The following is a 25265-nucleotide window of genomic DNA, read 5'->3' as shown; positions in this document are numbered from 1 at the left end:
CAAAACCAGAGCCACTATATTTTTGCAAGAATAAACATTGCAATAACAAAAAGCACAAGATTTTAAGCATACTCCCAACCCTCCCCCTCCACAACCCCAAACAAACGGGGTACAAAAAGACCTCCGCACTTGGTGGTCTAACCAGACCCAATATATCTGTAATCCTCAGCACCAACAGCAAAGACCTAGAGCATCTCCCAACCACCAAACCATCTCATACTGAATACCAGCCCACCTCTATCGCCCACAGGCATGTCCTCCCACTATTATTGGTCACATCACTTCATACTAAAATGTAAATAGTTACAGTCTCCCAGACCCCAAGAACTTACATCACTGATTCCTAAACATTTTACTATGGCAGAACTCCTAAAATATTTTTTTCAGATACCAAGGTGCACCCCTCCACCCAAGTCCTATCCAGCTTCTGCTCCCCTTCCAAGTCCCATCTCCCTTCCTGTCCCCCCCCCCCTTAGTCCAGCATCTCAGGTCTCTCTCTCCCCCCCCCCTCCACCTAGCTCCAGTGTCCCTCCCTCCCTCCACCACACCATTAATTCAACACATCCCCTTCTCTCTCAGGTACCCCCTCCCCCCCACCTCACCCTCAATGTAGCATCTTACCCCCATTCCCCCAACTACCTCATGCTGCTTTGGAGGGGCCAACCTTTGCTTTAATTTAGCTGAAGAGGTGTGTGCCTGTGCTGGCTGAGCAGTAAGGAAGCTGGCGGCATGCTTTAGCTGCCAACACTAGCTCTCTTTCACATGCTGAGTTCAGACTATTGAACTGAGCATGTGTGTGAGTGCCGGTGTCAGTGACTGAAGTATGTTGCCAACTTTCTTGCTTGGGGAACCCCAGAAAAGAGCTTGTGGAGCCCAGTTTGGGAATCCCCTGGCTACGTACTTAAGCTACCGAGAATGCCACAGTAAGCAGTGTGTAAGGAAGGTGAACACTGATCGATCAGCTTTGCCACCAAGGCTATTCATAACCTATTAAGTAATAGCACTGATTTGATTTGGGGGGGGGGGGGTTAAACAGTTTTCTTTAATTTTTGGAAGGATGATCTTTTATATACACAGGTGCAGTAAATTGTGCTTCTTTGAAGCTCTGTATTGAATGGACAAGAGTTCTCAAATTTGAATTACTTTTGTCTAGACCTGTGTTTGGCTGAGTTGGGAAGTTTAACTCATTGCATTCATTATATTAAGCTAAGGGTCTGTTAGGTCCAGCAGAAGACTGCCTTAGGCCTCGATCCAGATTCAAGGAGCATGCTGTCAGCTAGTTTCACTGGCTTTAGTTGCTTCCATAGTATTACAAGACTTATTTATGTATTTATTTAGTTTAAAACTATTTATATCCTGCATAATTTCCAAATCTGGGTGGGTTACAACAAAACACATACAATAAAATATTACTTTAAGAAATATGTAAAAATAACAAATCCTGCCTGGGTTCAACTCAAATTAAGTGTAATCTTTCAAATTTGTTTTCTGTATGAACTGTTAAGAAGTTTTTCTAGGAAAGGCTTGTGCAAAGTATACTTTCAATAGTTTTCTAAAGGTCAAATAAGATGGTGTATTTCGTATTGTATCTGGCAGAACATTCCATAAGGATGGTCCAACGATCCTAAAACACAACTCCTGATAGATATTAAACCTCATAAGCCTAAATAAAGATACTTCTAACAAACCTTTTAAAGCAGAATGCAAGGAGCGAGATGGTGTATAAATTTTCAAATGAAGAGCAGTGGTAGGTGGAACAGCATCATGTAGGGCCTTGAATATCACAGTATGAGAGTATCTTTATTCTAAACTGGATAGGTAACCAGTGAAGTTGGATTGATAAAGGAGTAATGTGTGTGAAACAAAGGGTGTTAGATATTAAATTAGTGGTTGCATTGTGAGCAACTCAAATAACACATAAAGACTTCTGAGGTAAACCAAGAAAATGTCCATTACAGTAATTGAAAAGTGGAAATGCAAAAGATTGAACAACGGTCCTGAAGTTATTAGGACTCAAAGTTGTACAAATGCCGCAGCAACTTCAATTTGAAAAATACTTTTTGAATGATCATTAAATGAGGTTTCATTTAAAGAGTAGAATCTAGAATTACACCTAAATAGCATAATTCTGGCAATATAGGAATGTCAGTTTCCTCAAATGAAAAAAAAAAAACCCAGTAGAAACATCATCCATGGAACTATTTAAAAATAGAATGTGGGTCTTAGATTAAAACAAAATTTTTTAGATAACTGTGATTTAAAAGATCTCAACCATAAAGATAAAAATGTGAGGGCTCTCCACTGTCGCCAACACTCTTCAATATCATGATGATTCCACTGGCCAAGACCTTAAGTAAATTAGGTCTCAACCCGCCTATCTATGCTGATGATGTTACTATTTATATTCCCTTCAGAAAAGACTTGACCGAGATCTCTAGTGAAATTAGCTCCTGTTTAAATACAATGTACTTTTGGGCATCTTCATTCAAACTCAAACTGAATGCTGACAAAACACACTGCCTCCTACTATTGCCTCAGCACAACCTAGTACAGACCTTCAACATTAATCACCCCCACCCTAAACCTTCACATACTAGAAAGCCTCAAAATTTTAGGAGTCACCCTTGACTGCTCACTTTCATTCGAAAAACACGTTATCTCCACCACAAAGAAGTTGTTCTTCTCGCTGTGGAAACTAAAAAGAATTAAACCGTATTTCCCAAGAGAGGTCTTTCGCAACCTCATACAGTCCGTCATTCTTTGCCATCTGGATTACTGTAACGGAGTTTATGCTGGATGTAAGCAGCAACTAATTAAGAAACTGCAGACGGCCCAAAATAAAGCGTCAAGATTGGTTTGTGGAAAGTCAAAGTTTGAAAGTGTCACGCCCCTCCAAGAGAAACTACATTGGCTACCTGTCAAAGATCGAATCACCTTAAACTCTGCTCTCTAGTTCACAAAATCCTATATGGTGAGGTACCTGGCTACTTGATAGATCTCATCATCCTACCTCTCCGGAATACATTTAGACTCTCCCGTTCATATCTTACCCGTCATTATCCAAAATGCAACGGCATCAAGTACAAATCCACGTATGCTACCTCCTTCTCTTTTATCAGCACTCGGCTTTGGAACTCTTTGCCGAAGACCATTAAAACCATCACCAACCATCTAACTTTCAGGAAATCTCTAAAGACCATGTTATTTGGAAGTGCTTATCCCAATGCCACTGCATGTGTCTCCACTGTTGGAAGCGCATCGATTTGGAGACATTTTGGACACTTTCCCCTTCCCTCTTCCCTCCAGGTTTCCCTAATCTTTCCGTCCATTCCTACTGTTCCCCAATATCTCTTGTAGGTTTTTCTACTGTATTAGCTTCATTTTACTGCATTGACGTCTGCCTCTGTGGTCCGTTGTAAGCCACATTGAGCCTGACACTGTTGGGAAACTGTGGGGTACAAATGAGATAAATAAAATAAATGACAGCTTCTTTCTATAGGGAAAAACAAAACTTGTATGTTATCAGCATAGAGGTGATAATTCATGCCTATACAACCTAATATTCTACAGATGGGGGCCATATAAATATTAAACAGTAAGGCAGATAAAGGACAGACGGGATGGACCATACAGGTCTTTATCTACCGTCATCTACTATCTTGCTATATAAGAAGAGCCCTGTGGCACCCCTGTGTGAATATTTTTCCAGCTTGATTTATTAGTACAAATACAAACTTGAAATTGTTGATTATAGATTTAAACCAATTCCAAACAGTACCAGTTATCCCTAAAGGAAGATCTTTTATATACACAGGTGTGGAGTGGAGGAGTAGCCTAGTGGTTAGTGCAGTGGACTTTGATTCTGGGGAACTGAGATCAATTCCCACTGCAGCTCCTTGTGACTCTGGGCAAGTCACTTAACCCTCCATTGCCCCTGGTACAAAATAAGTACCTGAATGTATGTAAACCACTTTGAATGTAGTTGCAAAAACCTCAGAAAGGCGGTATATCAAGTCCCATTTCCCTAAAACATATTGGTGGTGTAATAGCAGTTCATGATTTTAAAGTGTCAAATGCAGCTGCTATATCATTAAATAATCTGCACCTTTATGAAACCCAGAACTGTATGATGTCAAAAACCAACAATAACAGGGTTTCACTATTGTGTTTAAAACCAGAATCCCAGGCCCCTCCAAACCTGCAGTACCTGTTCAATGGCTGTTGGGTAGCTCATGCCCTGCCTGCTGAAGAAATCTGCTGCCTAAGTCACCGACTTCCTCTTCGTACTGCCTCGGGAGCGAGGAAGTCAGCGGGGTATCTCCAGCCACCAACACTTGCACTCCCCAAGTATGCTCAGTTTGTGCAAGAACTGAGCATGTATGGGGAGTGCCGGCATTGGTGGCTAGAGGCACCCCGCTGACTTCCTCGCTCCTGAGGCAGCACAAGAAGGAAGGGGGCCATTTTGGCAGTGGATTTCTTTGACTGGTAGAGCTTTGGCATCCCCACCAGCAAAGGTATGATATCTAATGGAAGGGAAAGGAAATGGGTGTCTCTCTCTCCCCCCCCCCCCCCCCCCCCCCCCCAGACTGCTGGCTATGCCCTGCTTTTAATCACACAATTAAAAATTTTAATCGAAATGCAGCCCTATTTATAATATAGTACATGTAATAAATGGAGCAATGTCACTTCTTAAAGCCTTCATAATTAAAGTTGAGCAGCTGTTTAACACACAGTTGGATTTATTTAGAGACTCATTTTCAAAGCACACAGACTTGCAAAGTTATATTTGTTACTATGGAACTACAGTCTATGTGCTTTGAAAATGAGCACCATAATGACTTCTGAATCCTGAAAGATTGTAACTTCCAAAAAGGGCCTGTCTGCAAGTGAAGATGGATCACAGAAAAAACACTTATTAGCTCCATTGCAAAGGGATAGACTTGCACTGTTACAAGAATCTGTGGAGTTTTTCTGGGAGCCAAGAGCAGAGGAAGTTACCATTGATTCCAGCAGGGATCTCATAATGCCAAACCAGGATGACTGTAACCTGCACCCAGGCACTTGTGAATACTGGGGGCTGTAAAATGATCCCCTCCCATGTATTATTGTAAAATACCACAAGATGTATATAGCACCATTATGGCCTTATAATATGGGGTTACTGGAAGCCCCATCATTGCCAATCTTGCAGTTAGCTTGATGGAGGTCTAGAGCATTCTGAATTGCGGCATCCACGCTGTGGAACAGAATTCCTCCTGAGTTATGCCAGCTGAACCCTTATGGGTCTTTTTGTAAAGCTAAAGACTTGGCTTTACCCATAGTGTCTGAATAGTAGATATACTGGGGTAGGCGCACAGGTTTTCATTTTGCTGACTTAACCCCTTATTCCTATCAAATAAAACCAATCAGGGAAAATGTTTGTAACCAGGAAATGTTAAAGATTTTATTAAGGAGGGTGGGAAAGGGAAGACTTAGAATAGTGATTTCATTTGTCAGCTGCTTCACTTGTTTTCATTAAGATGTAGGTTATCTATAAAAACTTGTCTAAAGAAATAAATGTATGCTGTCTCTCTCCACCCCCCCCCCCACCCCTTTGGTATATATAGTAGTATTACACAGTGCTGTAGTATCATACTCTGAGGTTCCAATACATAATTAGTAGGCATATAAAGAACGAAAGAGAAAAATCCAGTGATCTGCCAAATTATTGCGCTATAGCTAACCTTCCCTTCTTGGCCAAAGTTGCTGAGTTTATTGTCCACTTGCAGCTTATAACATAGAGGGGCATTTTCGATATGACGTCTAAGTCAGACGACGTTTTGTAAAAAATGTCCAAAATCTGAATAAGAAAGAAGTTCATTTTCCAAAAAGAAAAATGTCTATCTTTTGTTTTAGAAAATACTGTTTCTAACAAGGTTTTGTGGTTTGGACGTTTTGTTTTTTGGTTCATTTTCAAAAGAAAAACATCCAAGTGAAAAATGTAGAAAATCAAGCCATTGGGATGTAGGAGGGGCCAGCATTTTTAGTAAACTGGTCACCCAGACATCCGAGAAGATAAATGGGGCACCCTAGGGGGCACTGCAGTGGACTTCAAAAACATGCTCCCAGGTACACATCTCACCATAGCTCCCTTATCTTGTCTGCTGAGCCCCCCCAAATCCCACTACCCACAGCTGTACACAATAGCCCTTATGGGTGAAGGAGTGAAGGGGCACCTATATGGGGGTACAGTGGGTTTCTGGTGAGTTTTGGAGGGCTCAGAGTTTCCACCACAAATGTGACAGGTAGAGGGAGATAGGGACCAGAGTCTCCCACGCCATGGTGCACTTCAGTGCACTGACCACTACACTGCTCCAGGGATCTGCATTCTACTCTAATAGACCTGGCTCTAACATCTGAAGCTGTCATAGAGGTTGCTAAATCATATTTGTATTCACATTTGTGGGGGGTGGTAGGGGGGTCAGTGACCACTGGGGCGGAGTAGGGGGGTCACTCCTGATTCCTCCAGTGGTTATCTAGTCATTTAAGGCACCCTTTTGTGCCTTATTCATTATTAAAACAGGTTTAGCTCAAAACGTCTTAGTTTAAGACCTGGATGGGTTTGTTTTGTTCCATTATGGCTGAAAAACGTCCAAGTGTTAGGAATGCCCCCTGACACCCCCTCGTGTGATTTGAATGCTCTTCTGATGGATCTCATAGAAAAACGTCTAAAAATTGGTTTTGAAAATACCAATTTAGATGTTTTTGTGAGAAAACATCCAAATTCAGATTTATGCCACTTTTTGGACCTTTTTCTCTTTTGAAAATGAGCTCCATAGTAACGTAGTAGCACAGTACCAAAACTGCACTATTGTGACTCGTCACAATCATGCACAACTATTTATATAAATCTAGACCTGTCCTTCTACTATCCCTGGATCTCTTAACGGCCTTTGACCTCATCTACCATTCAATTCTTCTCTTTTGTCTCAGTGATATAGGGATGACCAATTCTGCTCTTACATGGTTTTCATACTTGGAAAATAGAAAGTATATAGTCCTTTCAAACCATAGCTCTTCCAATCCTTTCTCTCTTGTTTCAGGAGTCCCTAGGATCCATACTCTCCCAACATTGTTCCATAGTTTTCTCTCGCCTCTACTTACCTTAGCACAATCTCTTGATTTATCCATATTTGTCTATGCTGATGACATTCAGCTTCTTTGTCCTCTAGACTCACCTGATCATTCTGCAATATCTGCTATTAATACCAAATTCAAATCCATTACATCCTGGCTTCAAGCAAATAAACTTGTCTTGAACCCTAATAAGTCTAAAGTACTTCTGTTTTCCAATCAAGACCTTCAGGCTCTGCCATTTCCTATATTACTTTACGGCAGCCCTGTTCCTCAGGTATACTCCACTCATCTCCTTTGAGTCATCATAGACTCCAAGCTTACTCTTCACAATCAAATTTGCCAGGTAGTACAACAATCTTTCTTAAAACTTCACCTCATTATATCCATTCAACCCTTACTATACCGCTCTGCACTAAACATACTTAAACAGTCATTAATAATCAGTCAACTTGATTACTGTAATTCTTTAGGACTCAGGATCAAAGAACAGCACAGACTACAGATAATCCAAAATAAGGCCATTAAGCTCATCGATCGTCTTAAAATATGTGATCATGTCACGCCATATTTAAGAAGTGCATTGGCTCCCAATCTCACATCAAATTACTTACAAAACACTGTTATAGTTGTCACGCTGCCTTACTGTGGTGGTGCGTCCCACTGCAGGCAGCTTTCCCCTCGTGGTGTGTCTTCTTCCCGCTGCAAGCAGCTTCCTTCTCATGGTGCACTCCTCTGCTGTGCGGTGTGCACTTCCGGCTATGGCACCGGGTGCTGGGTGTGCCAGGGCAATGCTCTGACGTCAGACGCTGCCCTCTCCATTTAAGCAGCCTGCACACTGCAAACGGGGCCTCGGCAACAGGTCCTATTTGCAGTTGCTTGACTGTCAGGCTCATTTTCAAAAGAGAAAAATGTCCAAAAAGTGACATGTCTGCATTTGGATGTTTTCGCACAAAAACGTCAAAATCAGTATTTCAAAACCTCTTTTTAGACGTTTTTCTCTGAAGTCCGTCCAAATCTCAAGGGGGCGGGACTTGGGTGTTCCTAAGACTTAGACGTTTTTCAGCCATAATGGAACAAAACAAAAACAGCCAGGACTAAAACTTAGATGTTTTGAGCTAGACCTGTTTTTGTAACGAATAGTTGCAGTGGGAATTGAACCCACTACCCCAGGATCAAAGTCCACTGCACTAACCACTAGGCTACTCCTCCACTCCACACAAAATGGTGCCCTTATTCCCCCAGTGGTCACTAACCCCCTCCCACCCCCCAAAAAATGTGATTAAAAATATTACTTACAAGAATTCTGGAGGCACATATGTATACGTCAATTTGAAGACCCCTGAAGAAGGCCAGTTGGCCGAAACACGGACCGTGTAGGGTCCTAATAAAAATTTTTGGTGCTCTTACTCTTTGCGATTTGTATCTGATCTATCTTGGTGATCTTCCGTTCTCTTTGTTGTTTCTTAAAAATATTACTTGCCAGCCTCTGATGTTATACTCAGGTCCATTAGAATAGCATTCAGGTCCCTGGAGTAGTTTAGTAGTGGTGCAGTGCACTGCAGACAGGTGGACCCAGGCTTCTACCGCCCCCTACCTGTTACACTTGTGGAGGAAACTGTGAGTCCTCCAAAACCCACCAGAAACCCACTGTACCCACATATTGGTGCTCCCTTCACCTGTAGGGGCTATGGTACTGGTGTACAGTTGTGGGTAGTGGGTTTTGTGGGGGCTCAGCAGACAAGGTAAGGGAGCAATGGTCAGATGTGTACCTTGGAGCATTTTATAAAGTCCACTGCAGTGCCCCCAAGGATGCCCTATTGCTTTCCTGGGATGTCACTTTTCCAATATTCTACTTGATGCCAAGCTTTCTATTTTTTTTTTATAACATCTGAACCTCGGGTCTATTATCAGTAGATTCGGGCTTTGAATTTAGATCTATAGATGATAAGGAGGTCTCATTACATATATCTAAATACCAGAGTGCTATTTTTCCATACTTCATAGCAAGAGTGTACATTTCCTAATTACCTGTCCCAATACAACTGAAACTTTTACCTCCTCAGTGCATGTAAATGGTTTCATCCCTGGGTGGAATCTCTGATGCCCTGTGAGGCTTTCTTTCCAACCAAAACGTTTACCACACTCAGGACATGTAATTGGTTTTACTCCTGTGTGTATTCTCTGGTGCATTGTGAGGTTTACCTTCTGACCAAAGCTTTTACCACACTCTATACATGCAAATGGTTTCTCTCCTGTGTGGACTCTGTGATGCACTTTGAGATTTACATTACAACCAAGCTTTACCACACTTAGAACATGCGAATGGTTCTACTGTATTGTGGATTTTCTTGTGTGTTTTGCATTTGGACGTTTTTTATTTGAAAATGACCCAAAAAATAAAATGTCCAAATCGCAAAACATTTTTCCACACAGTATTTTGAAACGGAAAAGATAGACATTTTGGTTTTTTGTTGTTGAAAATTACCTTCTTTCCTGTTCAGATTTTGGATGTTTTTCATGTGCTTCAGCATTGACCACTTTTCTTCTGCCTGTGCTTTTGACTTGGATTCTGACTATGCCCGGGTCACTGGCCGACCTGACTTCTAGTGAGAACACCTGAGTGCTCTGCCAGACTCAGCCCAAATCTTTCTCGGCGTTCGACCACCTGACGGCGGACCCCCAAGTCCTGCTGGTCAACTGGGGAACTGTGGTTGGTTCAGGTGAAAACCTCAGGGCTCACTGGCCGCCTGCCACTGACACCTGGTGGTGGTACAAGGGCTCGCTTCAACTCCTAGAGTGACTACAGCGTGACACTAGTATTTAAACTTTGTACCTTTGACAACCTGACCTATCTTTCCAGATACATCATCCCCTACTACTCCACTCGCGCTCTCAGATCAGCACACCAACAATGTGTGACCATAGCCACATATGCATTCCATATTCTCATTCAGGGACCTGAACTCTGCAATTCTCTCCAACTCTGTCTACGCCAGCTTTCTTCCATAGACCAATTTAAAACTGAACTCATAACCATCCTGTTTTGCACTTGTATGCAACATGAACTTTGCAGTCTGATACATCTTCACCACCAAATTAGGCATTGCTGCTTTTTCTCCTGTAGCCCTATGGGCTATAGTTTGGGGGGGGGGGAGGATATTGGTGTATTTTATTTGGGGTTTTCAGGGAGGGTGTTAGAGAGTTGGGGGGACTTTGTATTTGATTGGGGGGGATATTAGTGCTTTAGCATTTTCTATGAATGGTAATTGGTGGTGGTTTCATTTACAAATTTGTTGTTTTATAAATTTAAATAAACTTTGCAAGAAAAAAACAAAACCCTTCCTGTTTCATGATGCTTATTCCTAACCTTGATTCCAATAGTTCACCTACATACAGGGGCTGTAACCTAGTATTTCCTCTCACAGGACTTTAGGACCCGAGTATGCTACCCTACTGTCTTTCCCTAACCCTCTTTCCTATCAAGATTATAGTTCTACTCCTTGTACCTTCTATATGCAGTGCGTCCGTTGTCCAACATCCCCCTTTATTTTTAGGATGTACACTGCTCTGGTGGTTTTTCTGTAGGGTGGGATAACAGACTTTCAATAAACTTGATAACTCAAGAAATCAAAATTCTTATGGTCTTCACAGAGCTACCTAACTGAAGAACATAAGAATAGCCATACTGGGTCAGATCAATTCTTCCAACAGTGTCCAATCCAGGTCATAAGTACCTGGCAGAAACCCAAAATTAATGCCCCCTTATACAGAAGCACCTTCCACTGAAAGGGACCAAGACACTCCCTCGGTAGCCAAAAACAAGGTCAGGTGTAAAGGTTCCCAAAATCCATATTTCACTACATGATGTAATATAATAATTCGCACCTCCAACGTTCTGAAGCTGACTCCGTGGCAGTGAAGCCGTGTAGTGTTTGTAATCGCACTCCTGATCACTGCCCCGCCCTCGAGGGAACTCTGTATAGTTGCCAGGGAAAGAAACGTGATGTCAGAAGGAGAAGGGACCAACCACAGGCAATCGCACTCGCTCTCACTTCCCCGCCCTCGGAGGGAAGGGAAGGCTGCATAGTAACGCCACGACCAGAGAACAGTGGACCACGGTGGCGGGAAGCACACAAACCGCCTGACAGGACTCTCACTTTCAAGAAAGTTGAACTCCGAGGTACGGACAGTGCACTACAAATGCTGGCCCCTACCATGACCAAATGCCTTGGATTTGGTCGGGTTTGAGATGGCCGGCATCAGTTTCCATTATTGCGAAAACTGATGCCGGCCATCTCTGACATTTGGCTGGCCCCAACCGTATTATAGAAACGAAAGATGGCTGGCCATCTTTTTCGATAATACGGTTCAGGACCGTTCTTTGCAGCGCCGCCCATATAGATGGCCGCCCCAGTTCGATTATGCCCCTCCACGTGTATCTCTCTCTTCCACTCTCTGAAAATGAACTCCAAGGTACAGACATCAAAGGAGGAGGCAAGTGGAGAGAACGGAAGGGGAGAAGAATCTTCCCTTAAAAACATTAATGGCAGAAGGTCATTACCTTGCTAGCGCCCATTTCATTTCAATGAGAAACGGACTTTTTTACTAGTAATTTTATAATACGTTTACAGAGGAATTTAAGAAAAAAGATCCCTCCAACTGAAGTATCTCAGGATGCAGGAACAGAAACTGTCTCCTCCGCTTCTGTGTTTCACAGGATATATTAGATATACGATGGTGCTATTACACAGTACTGTGGTATTCTTCTCACTGTCCTTTGGTGTGTTCTGCTGTGCTTTGTACCTTTAATTTGTCTCTGATAAATATTGCTGTGTATTGTTTGAGCCTGTAAGGGGCGCTGTTGATTGTGTCAAGTCCCTACAGCAGACTTTTAAACTGCCCAGGGCGAGGGAAATGGTTGTTTCTGGCTCTCTGTAGAAAAAGCTAAGTTTTTTCAGAAAAGTAACTGGCTGCCTGTGCCGCTGGAGAGGTGAAGGGCACCATGAAATGGAAGTAAAGATCTGCAGAGGTGCACTCCAGCATAGCCAAGTTTCCTGTCGCTGAAAAGGAACTAGGCTGCAAGCTCCTGTCTGCACAGTAATAGCTGGAGTTCTCAGCTGGTAATGGAGACCCCAGCATGATGTGGGCCCAACCTAGACACAACCCAGCCACATCTGGATGACCCTGTGTCCCTCCACTTGCATCCTGACTCGCTAAATCTTTCCCTCCGTACAAAAATGAATATGCTGTCATGGATTGGAGAGTATGATACTTTTCCACAAGTGGATGGAAAACCTGTGCTTCATCCTCCCTGCGCTCACCCTTGCCTAAAGCTGAGCCACAGCAGCTAGGAGAAACCACATACTGAGCAGTCTAAGTGCATACAGATTGTGGAGTAAAGCTTTCTGTTCTGGGGAATGAAGGGATGCGTGGCTGGGCTTCAGTCACTTCATTGGCTTCTCTCCCTCTTTCAACCACAGCTAAATATGGCTGAAATATGTCAGTATGATGATGATGAAACAAAGTCATGGAGTAGAGCTGAGTGCACATTGTCGGGCAAGAATCAATGCATGGGTGTTGCTCTGAGGCCAGTTCTGGGGCACTTTCATGCTAATTACTGTGGCATTTTATTTTTTAAGGCTGCTGCTAATTTTCTTTGAAATTGTGACTTGCTACTGATTGTGGAGCTAATTCTTCTATAAAGAAAATGCATTTCATATGAAATAGTGGCAAAACCCAAAACGTATAGGGAGTAGGACCCAAAGCTGGATACAAGTATTAAAATCCCCACTCATATTTCATTTTGGATATATTGTTAAACCCCAGCCAAACCCTCACTCAGCTTTTCATAGATTGAAGTCCTGTTTGATGCTATCGCAGAACTGACTCAGACTGACTCCTGTGCTTCAATGGTAGTGTTCTTGGGACGTAAGTGGAGGACAATGGCAGTCCTGTGCTGCAGGGTGAGTCATGCCCAGAAGATCATGGCAGCCCTGTGCAGGGCCACCGAGTGACAAAGCCGGGCCCGGGGTAAACACTCCCCACCCCCCAGATCTGCTTAATTGGTTAATACTTGTCTCCTGCTCCTGTGTGCTTGGGTTGCATTTCCGTGTTTGCGGAAACAGGAAGTACTTCACACAAGAGGTGGGACAAGGCAGGAAGAAAGACCTGTGGCCGGCAGAGCAGAATTAACGTGATAACCCGGCACTAGGGCACACAGGAGCAGGAGACCAATCAGCCATGCCGGTGCTGGGCAGGCCCCTCCTGAGGTCTGACCCTCTCCCCTCTCGAATACCCTGGTCCTGTGCCATGGGGTAGTGTTCATGGGATTTAAGTGGAGGACAGTGGCTGTCTTGTGCTACAGGGTGAATTATGCTCGAAGGATCATAGTAGTCCTGTGCCACGGAGTAGTGTTCTTTGGATATAAGCGGAGGACAGTGGCAGCCCCGTGCTGCAGGGTAAGGCATAATCAGAGGATCGTGGCTGTCCTGTGTTGTGAAATGCAATCTCTTTGTTTCAGCTAGGTTCTAAGTAGTGAAATCTTGGAAGAGGATTTGTGGGGAACTGAGAGTGTTGCTAGTGGATTGGAAGAACAGGTGATCCCATGAGAGCTGCAGGCCAATTATAGTTGATATACTGTCCCAGGCCTGAGAGATTTTTCTAGTAAATCTTCTTTTTTGGCATGGTGGCTGCCCGAAGAAAAGACCAGGGAAGTAGGACTAGTAAAGTGTGAGGTTAGCAATCAGACAAGGAAAACAAGAGTATTTGAAGAATCTGTTTTGTAGAAGAGCTGAATGCAGTTCATAAATGGGATAAGTTCTTCCTGTGACTATAATAGTTTTACATTGAAAAGTGGAATGTGATCGGGCACATAAGTGGGTGACGTCCTTGCACGGTGCTGTGACAGAACAGTTCTCTTTACTAGTGTAAATTTTCTTCTTTATGTACAGCTCTTCCTGTACTCGACCATCTCCTCAGTATTGCCTTTTCTGCTTGGCCAAACAGACATATAAACAAAGTTCTTTCCCGTGTTGTTCGAACAGTTTTTCTCTTTGGTAGTTTTCCAATGTTGTCTTTTGCCATTTTTCAATGAATATCTAATTCTTGTCTCAAAGAAAAGAAATCCTTTTTATTGTTTTTCTTTATTCATTTATTCCCTGTGACTGGAACGTAGAGCAGGCCAAGTCAGGATTCCAACCATGTCTGGACTGCAGCAGAAGAATCCAGAACTTCAGCGCTTTCTAGGGTCTCATCAATCTGGGATCTGAGCTGGAGGAATGCCTCCACAAACCTGAAAGGATCACCTCCATGATCATTATAAGGTGAAAAAAAGGCTCTTGTGCAGAAAGGGGAACACAAGGCATTCAGTAGAGGCTGACTGAATTTCAGTTTCAGGTTTGGCACCGAAACCGGCAGCCCGAAATTTGAATTTGGGTTTTGGCCAAAAATACTAGTGCGTTTTCAGCTGAAACTAAACCCCCCACCACCACCACCACTATTCTCTGCCGCCCCTCCATCCCTGCAACATACTCTGCCACCCCCCTGGGTTGCCCAGCCAACTGTAGGCTCTCCCTCAGGTGGTCTAGTGGCCTCTTTGGGTGCAGGAACAAAGCCCACTTGTTCCTGCCCAGTGGCACTCCTCCTTCCAGGACTTCCAGTGGCAGTCACGCAAGATGGGTGGACCTTGGAGGGGGCATCTTTTGGTTAGGGTGGGGGATCAGGGCTAGTTTAGTTTTCATCTTTGGTTTTGGGCAAAACCAAGCAGCCAGTTTCTGTCGCAGATTCAATTTCAGCAGAAACTGAAGATCCTTGTTTCAGTCAGGCTCTAGCATTCAGGTCAGACTACTTCTTGGATCAGTCCTCTATCAGGACTAGTTGTAAAGGACAAAAAGCTGGAAGCCAAGAATAGGGCACCTGAACTCAAAAGAGCTGTAAAATGACTTATACTTATTTGAAGAAACCATGGTGAAAGCAATTTGTACTGTGTGGTAGGTGCAACCCCCAAAATAAAAACACAAGTTTATGAAAGTAACTAGTACTTTGATCATGTACTTGCCTGGCAACCCTACTGGATGGACCATATCATTCTTTATCTGTTGTCATCCACCCTCCCCCTAATTCTATAGTGTTGCCTTCCCAATTTTACGTTTAGCGCACAAAGTTACGTGTGCAAGGTATAGAATAGTGTCAGTTGCCCGCATAACTTAATAGAATCAGCTTCTAATTGGCATTAGTGACCAATTAGTTATAATTGATCTTAATTGGTGCTAATTGTTACTAATTAGTAGTCACATATGTAACTGCCTTTAGGGGTTGGGACAACTTCCCTATGAGAAAAGGCTAAAGCGGCTAGGGCTCTTCAGCTTGGAGAAAAGGCGGCTGAGGGGAGATATGATAGAGGTCTATAAAATAATGAGTGGAGTTGAATGGGTAGATGTGAAGCGTCTGTTCATGCTTTCCCAAAAATACTAGGACTAGGGGGCATAAGATGAACCTACAATGTAGTAAATTTAAAACGAATCGGAGAAACTTTTTCTTCACTCAGCGTGTAATTAAACTCTGGAATTTGTTGCAACAGAATGTGGTAAAGGCGGTTAGCTTAGCAGAGTTTAAAAAAACGTTTGGACGGCTTCCTAAAGGGAAAGTCCATAGACCGTTATTAAATGGACTTGGGGAAAATCCACTATTTGTGGGATAAGCAGTATAAAATGTTCTGTACTTTTTTGGGATCTTGCCAGGTATTTGTGATCTGAATTGGCCACTGTTGGAAACAGGATGCTGGGCTTGATGGATGTTTGGTCTTTCCCAGTATGGCAATACTTATGTACTTATGTAAATTGCGCATGCAGAATGTATCATAAACAGCTGCAAGGGAGGGGGTGGACCTGGAAGTGGCGTGGGCGGGTCAGGGGTGTGCACATGCACATGTTATAGAATTTTGGCATTTACGTGCCAGGCGCAAGTAGTTACACCAGCCATTGAGCTAAGTGCTTGCACCTAAAGTTAGACACGTAAACACTGACTTAGGCTAGTGTTGTAAAATGACAATTATGCATGCAACGTTCATGCATCTAACTTTTGCCAACCTTTACATACTTACCCCCCCCCCCCCCCCCCCCACATATTACTGTATTATCAGAAACAGTGCATTTGGTTGAACAGTATTGGCTAGCTTTTGCTTCTTCATCTGGTTGGGCTACTCAAGTTTATCTATAAAGTTGAGCAGCCTTATCTCCACCACTATAATTTGGCGTGCCTCCTTAGGCACCTGAGAGATTGGGTATTGGAGACTGAAGATTATACTCCCTGGCTTATGGAAAGGGGGCTTTTTCATCCACAAACTTCACTATCTTCTACATGTGCTAGGGATGGCCCTATCTTTGAACTTGCGGAGTAATGTTCTCCTTAAATCTATGCGGGCAGCCTGGCAGGCTTTACTCCAATATTGGCAGAAGACGCCCATTAATACTGATTTTCTACCGTTAGAGGGGAATTTGGATTTCACCCCGGGAATTCATTCTTCAGTTTTTCAGGAATGGGGTAGATGGGGGGGGGGGGGTTATTTGTGCATTGTGGATATGCTGAGCGAAAATGGCACCCTCAGATCGTATGATAGTATTGTTGATATGTTGTCCCCACATCCAGGAAATTTCTATGCATATTTGCAAATCACTTCCTACTTGTCTCAGCTTCTACATACAGGGTGTGTTTTGAACATGGTTGCCCAATTGTAATCCTTTTTCACATCCACTCAGGTACCTCATATGTCATCTTATTTTCATAAATCCCTCACTGTGCTGATGCCTCAAAAATCTTATGCCCTTATTGTGGTGAGATGGAATTTGGAATTGGGCCATCATTTGAGGGAGGAGGTTTTGTCTAAAATGACTTATCCCACTGATAGTTTATAATGCTCGGTATAGGGAATGCCTGTTTCGAATTCTAGCAAGAGATTATTTTTCTCTGAGACCGGCATTCCATGCTGGGTGTATCCCGTCTCTTCAGTGTATTACCTGTGGGGCGATAGAGAATATGCTATCTCATGCGCTTTGGACATGCCCAACCATTCAGGGATATTGGCGTCAGGTGCTCACATTGATACAGAATCTCTTCCCTCTGCCCCAGATTTTGTTCCCTCCAGCTTTTTGTTAGGGTTGGGAACATATAGAAGTTCCTTTTTGAAAGGGCGTCGACATCGCCACTATAAGGCATGTATAGTGGGTGTGAAGTGTGTCTTACAAATTTGTTGCTTGAGGGATACCCCCAATTTGTGGCATTGGTGTAATGCTATTCAGTTATTATTAACCTGGGAGGCCTGTTCTGGCTGTCTCACAGTGAAACCTAAAGAATGGTTTTGGATGTTTCGGGAGCCTCTCTCCTCGAACATGAAGCCTGCTCCTTAATACCATACCTCTATGATTCGAAGTGATGTTCCTGTTTTCCCCAGTTTCGCTTTACCTTTTTAGTTTATTCTTATAGACGTGGAGGGTGGGTTGTTATAGGAGATAGGGGAGAGTTTGGGGTGGATCCTGAGGGGTTGGCGGTGCTGCTGGGATTGCTCCTTATCTTTCTGTGGGAAGGGGAGAGTCAGAAGAAATAGTACGCTCGCTTCCCCTTTATAGTTGTTATGCCTCACTTGAGAGAGATTCCTGGGGGGGGAAGTTTGGGAGATGGGGGTTTTTTGGAGGGAGGATGGGCTGGGGGGAAATTTTCTTACTTATTCTGTTGATGATACCTTTTCAGCCATTTGGCATTCACGTGTTTCTTTGGTGTTAGGGTTGTCATCACTAACAGATGCTTTAAACTGGAATAGTTGGTAGGGTGGTGGGATAAAAATGTAAAAAAGTGTGATGACAGTTTGTAAGACTTTTTTTTTTCTTCTATGTATGTTCTGCGATTGGATTTTTTTTGTATACTCCTATTGTTGGACTTGTCATCAATAAAAAAAAAGTTTTTAAATTTAAAGTTGAGCAGTTCTGAGATTGGGACTCACCTTCACATGCATCTTATTACATCCTGCTTGTTGATGGGGAAAAAACCAAAGTTGCTTACCTGTAACAGGCATTTTCCATAGGCAGTGGGATTAATTGAGAACACCGTTCCTCCTACGTTTCTGAGGGATGCATTCTTAACTAACTGAAGGAAATGAGGTGCCTAAACCGCAAGAAATCTTTCCAAGGAGAGAAGGATGAAAGAACAGTTTTCATCTGCTTAATGCAGCTGAATAGACTTGAGTTTCATGGGTACAGCCAGGATTTAAAATGAAGAACATAGGTTTAAAACATGGCTTGCCCCATGTCATGCGGGAGTCTGTATAAGAGCTTGGATTATAACTGAGGCAGATAGAGATAAAATGACAGACCTGGGGACCATCATAGGAATTTGTGCTTATTTCCACCTCATTCTTGCACACCTGCACATGCAATCACATCTCGTTGTGTTGCCATAGTTGGTGAGAGGCTGTTGTAATAAATTGTGAGAGGCTTAGTGTACAGCTTAGTAGCCTAATGGTTAGTGCAGAGGCCTGAGAACCTGGGGAACTAGTTTTGATTTTCACTGCAGCTCCTTGTGACTCTGGGCAAGTCACTTAACCCTCCATTGCCCCAGGTACAAAATAAGTACCTGTATATAATATATAAACTGCTTTTACTCTGACCACAGAAAGGCGGTATATCAAGTCTCATCCCTTTTCCCTGTGCACAATTTTCTGCGCTGTTTTGGCCGCCCTGAGCACAGAGGATTACTTTGCACAAAGAATTGTGACCTCATAACTGGAGTGAACTTTGACAGCAGAGATTGGGGAGTAAGACCAATGCTGGGCAGACTTCAGTGGATCTAGGCTGGAGTGGGCTTCAATGGCAGCTCCAGTTAGGTGGGAAGCAGGATCAGGGATGAGCAGACTTTTGTGGTCTGTGCCCCAAAATTGGCAGGCAGAAATAGATATTAAATATGCCCATGTTTAGTCATGACGTGGAACCTGTGTAAAGTGCCAGATTCATCTCTGGCTACCTTGTTGGGCAGACTGGATGGACTGGGCAGGTCTTTATCTGCTGACATTTATTATGTTACTCTGTGTAGACACTGATGCACTTTAAATGTAAATCCAATGGTAATAGTAACTATTAAACCTGGAGTTAAAGTAACGCACACTTGACCTGAATACTTCATACCTGGTTTTCTTATTATGGGGATTTAGCGTGTGAGCTGATGAGTAAAAAGTCTGCTTACTTTTCTCTGGCTTGTATTAATAATAGTTTTGTACTAGTTACTTTTCCTTTGTCAGTATAAACCACCAACAACTTTTTTTTTTCTTTTATTGAACAATTAGACAATTAGAGCAGCATTTTAGAAAGGACGTCCAACTCAGAACGTCACAAATGGACGTCCATCTCACATCTGTTTTAGAACGGGATACATCCATTTTACAAACTGAAACATCCAAATTATGAATGGTGGAAAACATGGGACATAGACATCGTGTGGCAGCATAGGAACATCAAAGTGGCCGCACAGACGCCCATACAGAGCAGAAGGGATAGCCCAATGATTAGAGCAGTGGGTTGAGAATCAGGGGACCTAGATTCAAATCCCACTTCAGCGCTTTTTTTTTATTTTTTATTATGCGTAGTCCACAGACAGAAAAATACTTACTGGACCTGAATATATGACACCTGCAAACTTGAAGTGTATTAAAGTGGTCATTCTGGTCCAGTAGGTATTTTTCTTTCTATGGAGGGCTCACAATTAAAAAAAAAAAATGTAAGTGGGATTTGAACCTGAACCCCTTGGTTCTCAGTCTGTTGCACGAACCATTAGGCTAATCCTCAGATCTCCATGCTTCTCTGTTAAGAATGTCTGTAATACCTGAAGCTGTCATAGTGTCTGGTATCCTTTGCCGGTTTTACATTCATGGGAGAGAGAGGGGGGCAGCAACCACTGGGGGATTAAGGAGGTGTCATGCCTTAATCCCTCCAGTGGACAGCTGCTCAGAGTACCTTTCTGTAACCTAAATGTGAGAAGTACCAGGTCTAAATAATCAAACATCCATCTTTTTAAACTTGCATGTGCCTTCCCCTTCTATGATGGGGTTGGATCTCCATATTTTGGCCCCTCCCTAGTCACGTCCAAAACACACCCAGACTACACCCCCTTTCCATATGGATGTACTGCAGTGTTATATGTCTATATTCTGTCTTTTTGTAAAATTGGGATTTGGACATCCATGCAATATAGATGTCTAAATGCCAATTTTCAGACATCCAAAACAAGAATAGAGCTGCTAAAATAACCACCATAGTGAATAAAATAGGAGAGAAAAGGCCAGGGGGTTGAACAGCTGAAGTGATAGCATCACCAAATTTTTGGGGGGTGGGGGGTTAAGGGAAAGATGCTGTGGCTTCATTCAGTGACAGAAATTTACATGATGATATGCTAATATGTATAGAATATACATTCTGTCATGTTGATTGCATAGAACAAAGAAGAGAAGCTGGTTTCTAGGAACAAGAATGCTTCCCTAACACAGCTAAAGCGAAACATAGCACTATACTACTACTACTACTACTTATCATTTCTAAAGTGCTACTAGACGTATGCAGCGCTGTACACTTGAACATGAAGAGACAGTCCCTGCTCGACAGAGCTTACAATCTAATTAGGACAGGACAAATAAGGGATAAGGACAAAGAGTAGCAAGATTCTGGAATCCCAAAGAGTAGCAAGATTCCGTGCAGAACCCCAAAGAGCAGCAAGATTCCGGAATCCCAACTACTACTAATCATTTCTATAGCACTACTAGACGTACGCAGCGCTGTACACTTGAACATGGAAAGAGTCCCTGCTCGACAGAGTTTACAATCTAATCAGGACAGACAAACAGGACAAATAAGGGATAAGGACAAAGAGCAGCAAGATTCCAGAATCCCAAAGAGCAGCAAGATTCCGGAATCCCAAAGTGCAACAAGATTTCGGAATTTCACAGACTATTACTACTACTTATTTCTATAGCGCTACTATACGCACACAGCGCTGTACACTTGAACAGGATTTTCAGTGCTAGTGATGCAAAGGTTATAACTGAGATAAGTACTTACAAGAATGGTGAAAATTGATATTATATATATGAATTTGATTAAGAAGACTATGTAAGATATATAAAACTGTTTGAACAGTTGAATTATATAAAAAATATGGACCGATGAGGAATGGCGGTATAAGCATAAATATGTTAGATGTCATACGATACATTATTTTATGGCCTACCGTCTGATGGTCCGCAAAATATTTCATATGAACTACCTATAATAAATGGTCAGAATATACATTGGTCATACCAGACACTTGTGTCTAGTGTACACAGATGTGCAAATGTAATGCTTCTCCAGGGCCCAGTATAGTCTCTTCACACAATATTGATTCTTATGCTAACCCACCAGGCACAGTAGAATATACACATGTTTTCATGACAATTGACGTGCTCTCTGTTGCATGCATTTTTTGTGTACTGCATTATGGGTGGACTTTTTTTTTTAACATACATTAGAAAACTGTGGCCCCTTTTACTAACCGCAGTAGCCTGACAGTACTTCCCACTCCTAGCACGCTGTCATATCCAGCGCTACAAAACTATATATTTATTTTTGTGGCGCCGGAGTGTACTTGGTGGTAATCGGGCAGTTCCGGGTTAGCGCAGGAGCCCTTACCGCCATCTCAATGAGTGGAGGTAAGGGCTGCCCCTTGAAATGGCCACGCTGCAAGTGCTTTACTTGCCGAATGGCCATTTCCTGCAGGGAAGAGAGACTTCCCTTTTATCTGCTGTGGTATAAGGGGGCCTTGGTACACGTGAAAAACATGCGCCGATGCCAGCACAGGCCCCCTTTTGCCACAGCTTGGTAAAAGGGGCCCTGTGTGCTGAGCTTCAGCATACTGCGCTAATTCACAGTTTACTACATAGGTCCAGAGTTGTGAATTTAACCCAAACCGCTGAAGTTGGGTGAATCACAATAAGGCAGTGTCAGAGTTTTAAACTTGAGGTGTGAATATGTCTGGCGCAGCACATCATTTCTGTCACACAGAAGTGTTTGTTGTGCTAAGATAGAAGCATAACTGAGGCCTGCAGTCCCTCTGCGACATCCTCTTCTCTAGCTGGACTCAGCAGTGTTGTGGATTACTGATCTTACTGTGAGTAAGAAATGGCAAGATCTTTCCAGTTTAATACTATAGTCTTGCTCTCCACCGTTTTGAAGTAAAAAATCAGTTTAATTCCCAACAGAGCTGTTCATCTTTCTGGAGTAAGGGTTGAAGGCCTGAAGTGAAATGGAGAGAAAACAGACAGGCCATACCAGGAAGTGCCCTGTCAAAAGGAAATTATTGCTGATGTAAACTGAAAACTGTTTGCATTTTAGCTTTTTTATTATAAGAAGCAGTTGAGACATGTATTCCAAACAGTTATTTCAGTGATACAGTATATTTAGGTATTAGCGCTATGTATTCCAAATGAAATCAATCTGAACACACTGCTTCTTGATGCTTAGTGGATGGATTGTGCAGGTTAACAAGTGTCCTTTCTTTTCTGAATAGGACAAGAAACTGCGAATCTTTGACCCCCGAACTGGGCCTGCAGCCTCTCAGGTATGATCTCTTTTCTGTGCTTCCATATACTGCAGTGGGTTTTTGCAATTGCAAGATGGAAAAAGATGGAGGCTGGTCACAAGGGAAAATTATGAATGAGTTACAGTAATTTTAATCTTTATCATAGACTTGGGTGTGTGAATTGGCTCTGGGTGGAAGATATTTGAAGCAATTTGTGCTTGGTGGTGATAGTTTGAGGCCTTTGAGGGTTGTTCAGGAATTGAAATGGATACAAGGCCTTGCTGTTAGTAAGGTGGACAAGTGGTGGAAAATGTGAATGCAAAAAAGACTGACATTCAAAAAGTGGTGTTTTATTCTGTTTTGGAGGGACTGGTTAGTCTTTGCATGTCACCTGGTGGAACATTTCTCACATTGAATGGCATCAATACAGCTCAAGAAAGGAGGATATAAAAATAGAAATGGAAATAGCAAGTCTGGAAACCAACACCTTGGTTTTAGCTATTATTTTTACTTAAGAAGCCTCCAGTAACAATGCATTCTCCACATAATACCTACCAAATCCCTGTCCTATGTGATTTCTTGGCCGGGCGAACTTCTATGGTCTATGTCCCAGAAATGCCAAAGGAAGACCATGATCAAGTATTTTACATCACATTCATTGTTGATTTAATCATGATGAATAATGAGTATGACAGTTGGGCAAACTGGATGGACCTTTCAGGTCTTTATCTGCCGTCACTTACTATGTAAAAACTATGACAGCTCACAAACGCTCTAGTTTCCTCCAGAGTTTTGTGGTGGTTTTTTATTTGTGGCATATTTTGCCTGTTGTAAAATTGGGCAGGACTGAGATACTCAAAAACTAAAACAGCTGAAGCTGGAGCCACCAGTCAATCACATTGCCTCCGCCCCTACCGTGGGACTACATTTTCCAGCAATCCTCGGTCTCTCTTTAGCCACATCTCTTTGGCCCAGCACCTGCAGGCCGGCCTCCCTCCCATCCTCACCTATTGTGCTTTGGAGGACTTTCACTTCCTTGCAGGAAAGGGGCTAGCCTTGTTTGTGGTTTGCTTAAAGCAGTTTTTCCCAAACCTAGTCCTGGAAGCACTCCAGACGGTCAGGTTTTTAGGATATCCACGATGAATATTCATGAGAGAGATTTGCTTGCACTGCACGCAGATCTCTCTCATGAATATTCATTGTGGATATCCAGAAACATGACTGGGTGTGGTGCCTCCAGGACCAGATTTGAGAACCACTGGTTTAAAGGGCAGTCCTGTGTTTTCTCCTCCTGAGATCTGTTGGTACCTCCAGCTATTTGAACTCCAGTCTGTTTTATTACAGTTTAGTTTATTCATATTTATTATACTGCCTTTGCTAACTTGCAGTTCAAATTGATTTACAATAAAAAATTAAACGTAGCAGGAAAGGGTCTACAAATTGTGACAGGAAAACAAGGAAAATTCCAATCATACAACAAAGATAATGAAGGTCAATTTGATGAAGGCAAGAGAGTGAGGGATACATGGGAGGGGTCAGAATAAAACTAGAAAGGCAACACTTCTAGAGCAAGATCACAATCGGCCTATGAAGGGGCAAATGTAGCATGGATTAACCAATATACATTTGATTTATTTACATATTATCTTATAGTTGATATGTTTTTAACATTTATTATATGTTCATAGTCTTTTGATTTAATACCTAACAACCGGAATATCTTTATTTTTACATACATTTTGAGTCATATTTGTCATTTTTATTGCATTCATAATGAGAAAATACAGTTTTATTTTTCTATTTAGTTTTGCATATATTTATATATCTATGTATATTCTACATGTATATTGTTTTGTATTTGATTTGTTTTTAACTTTTATTGTAAATACACATTTTATAGACTCCTGATGCAGGCCTAACGGCCGAAACACAATGTTGTGTCGAGTCTTCGTACTTCAATAAACTTCTTTCACCAACATACATCTTCCAGTCTTTGGTATCCTTGGTCACCCTCCCACTTTTTCTGTTGTACTGTTATTTTCCGTGGGGCGTTCTGAGTTCTCCGTCTTTGGACGGATTTCTTCTTACACATAGCCTGAAACCTATTCAGCACTTGGCTGTGTGCTATAGGAGAGATGTTTTGAAGATAAGCCTCCAAAATGGATAAAATACTTTTTGCCTCTTAGAATGATTCTGTGCCCTGTATGCCTCTCAGACCATTTAAAGTGTGTAGCTTATTCCTCCATTACCAAAAGGAAGGGGTTTGTTCCTGGTGCCAGTGGTTAGCACGCGTTTTCCTCCACAATGTATGCCTTTCCTAAAAACTGTTTTATTGCCCTACCCTGAACCCCCCATAGAGATTAAAAAGAATTCTAACTCCTGTCAACTGTAGAGGGGATCCTAATACTGACACTCCCATTATTCAGTCTCCAGAATGACTTTGATTAACTGTGTAGAATTTTAATAGCAGTGTTGCCAATTTGTGTGGTGAGGGGAGGGGGAAAGAGGCAGCACTGTCTTTTAAAATCATACTGAAATAAGTCCGACCCCATTTAGAA

General features: G+C 42.5%; 1 protein-coding gene across 3 annotated transcripts in view; it reads left to right on the top strand.

Moving 5' to 3' along the window:
* The window catches only part of LOC115476269 (mitochondrial import inner membrane translocase subunit TIM16-like), a 619296-nt gene that overhangs the window by 76314 nt on the left and 517717 nt on the right, over positions 1-25265 (top strand). For all 3 annotated transcript variants that reach the window (XM_030212554.1, XM_030212552.1, XM_030212550.1), the window contains exon 7: positions 22696-22746. In XM_030212554.1, the coding sequence (XP_030068414.1) occupies positions 22696-22746 (51 nt within the window). The remainder of the gene's footprint in view (positions 1-22695; positions 22747-25265) is intronic.

This window comes from Microcaecilia unicolor, chromosome 8, assembly GCF_901765095.1.
Source record: "Microcaecilia unicolor chromosome 8, aMicUni1.1, whole genome shotgun sequence".
In the NCBI taxonomy this organism is placed as follows: Eukaryota; Metazoa; Chordata; class Amphibia; order Gymnophiona; family Siphonopidae; genus Microcaecilia; species Microcaecilia unicolor.
This window is presented reverse-complemented; position numbering and strand designations above follow the sequence as displayed.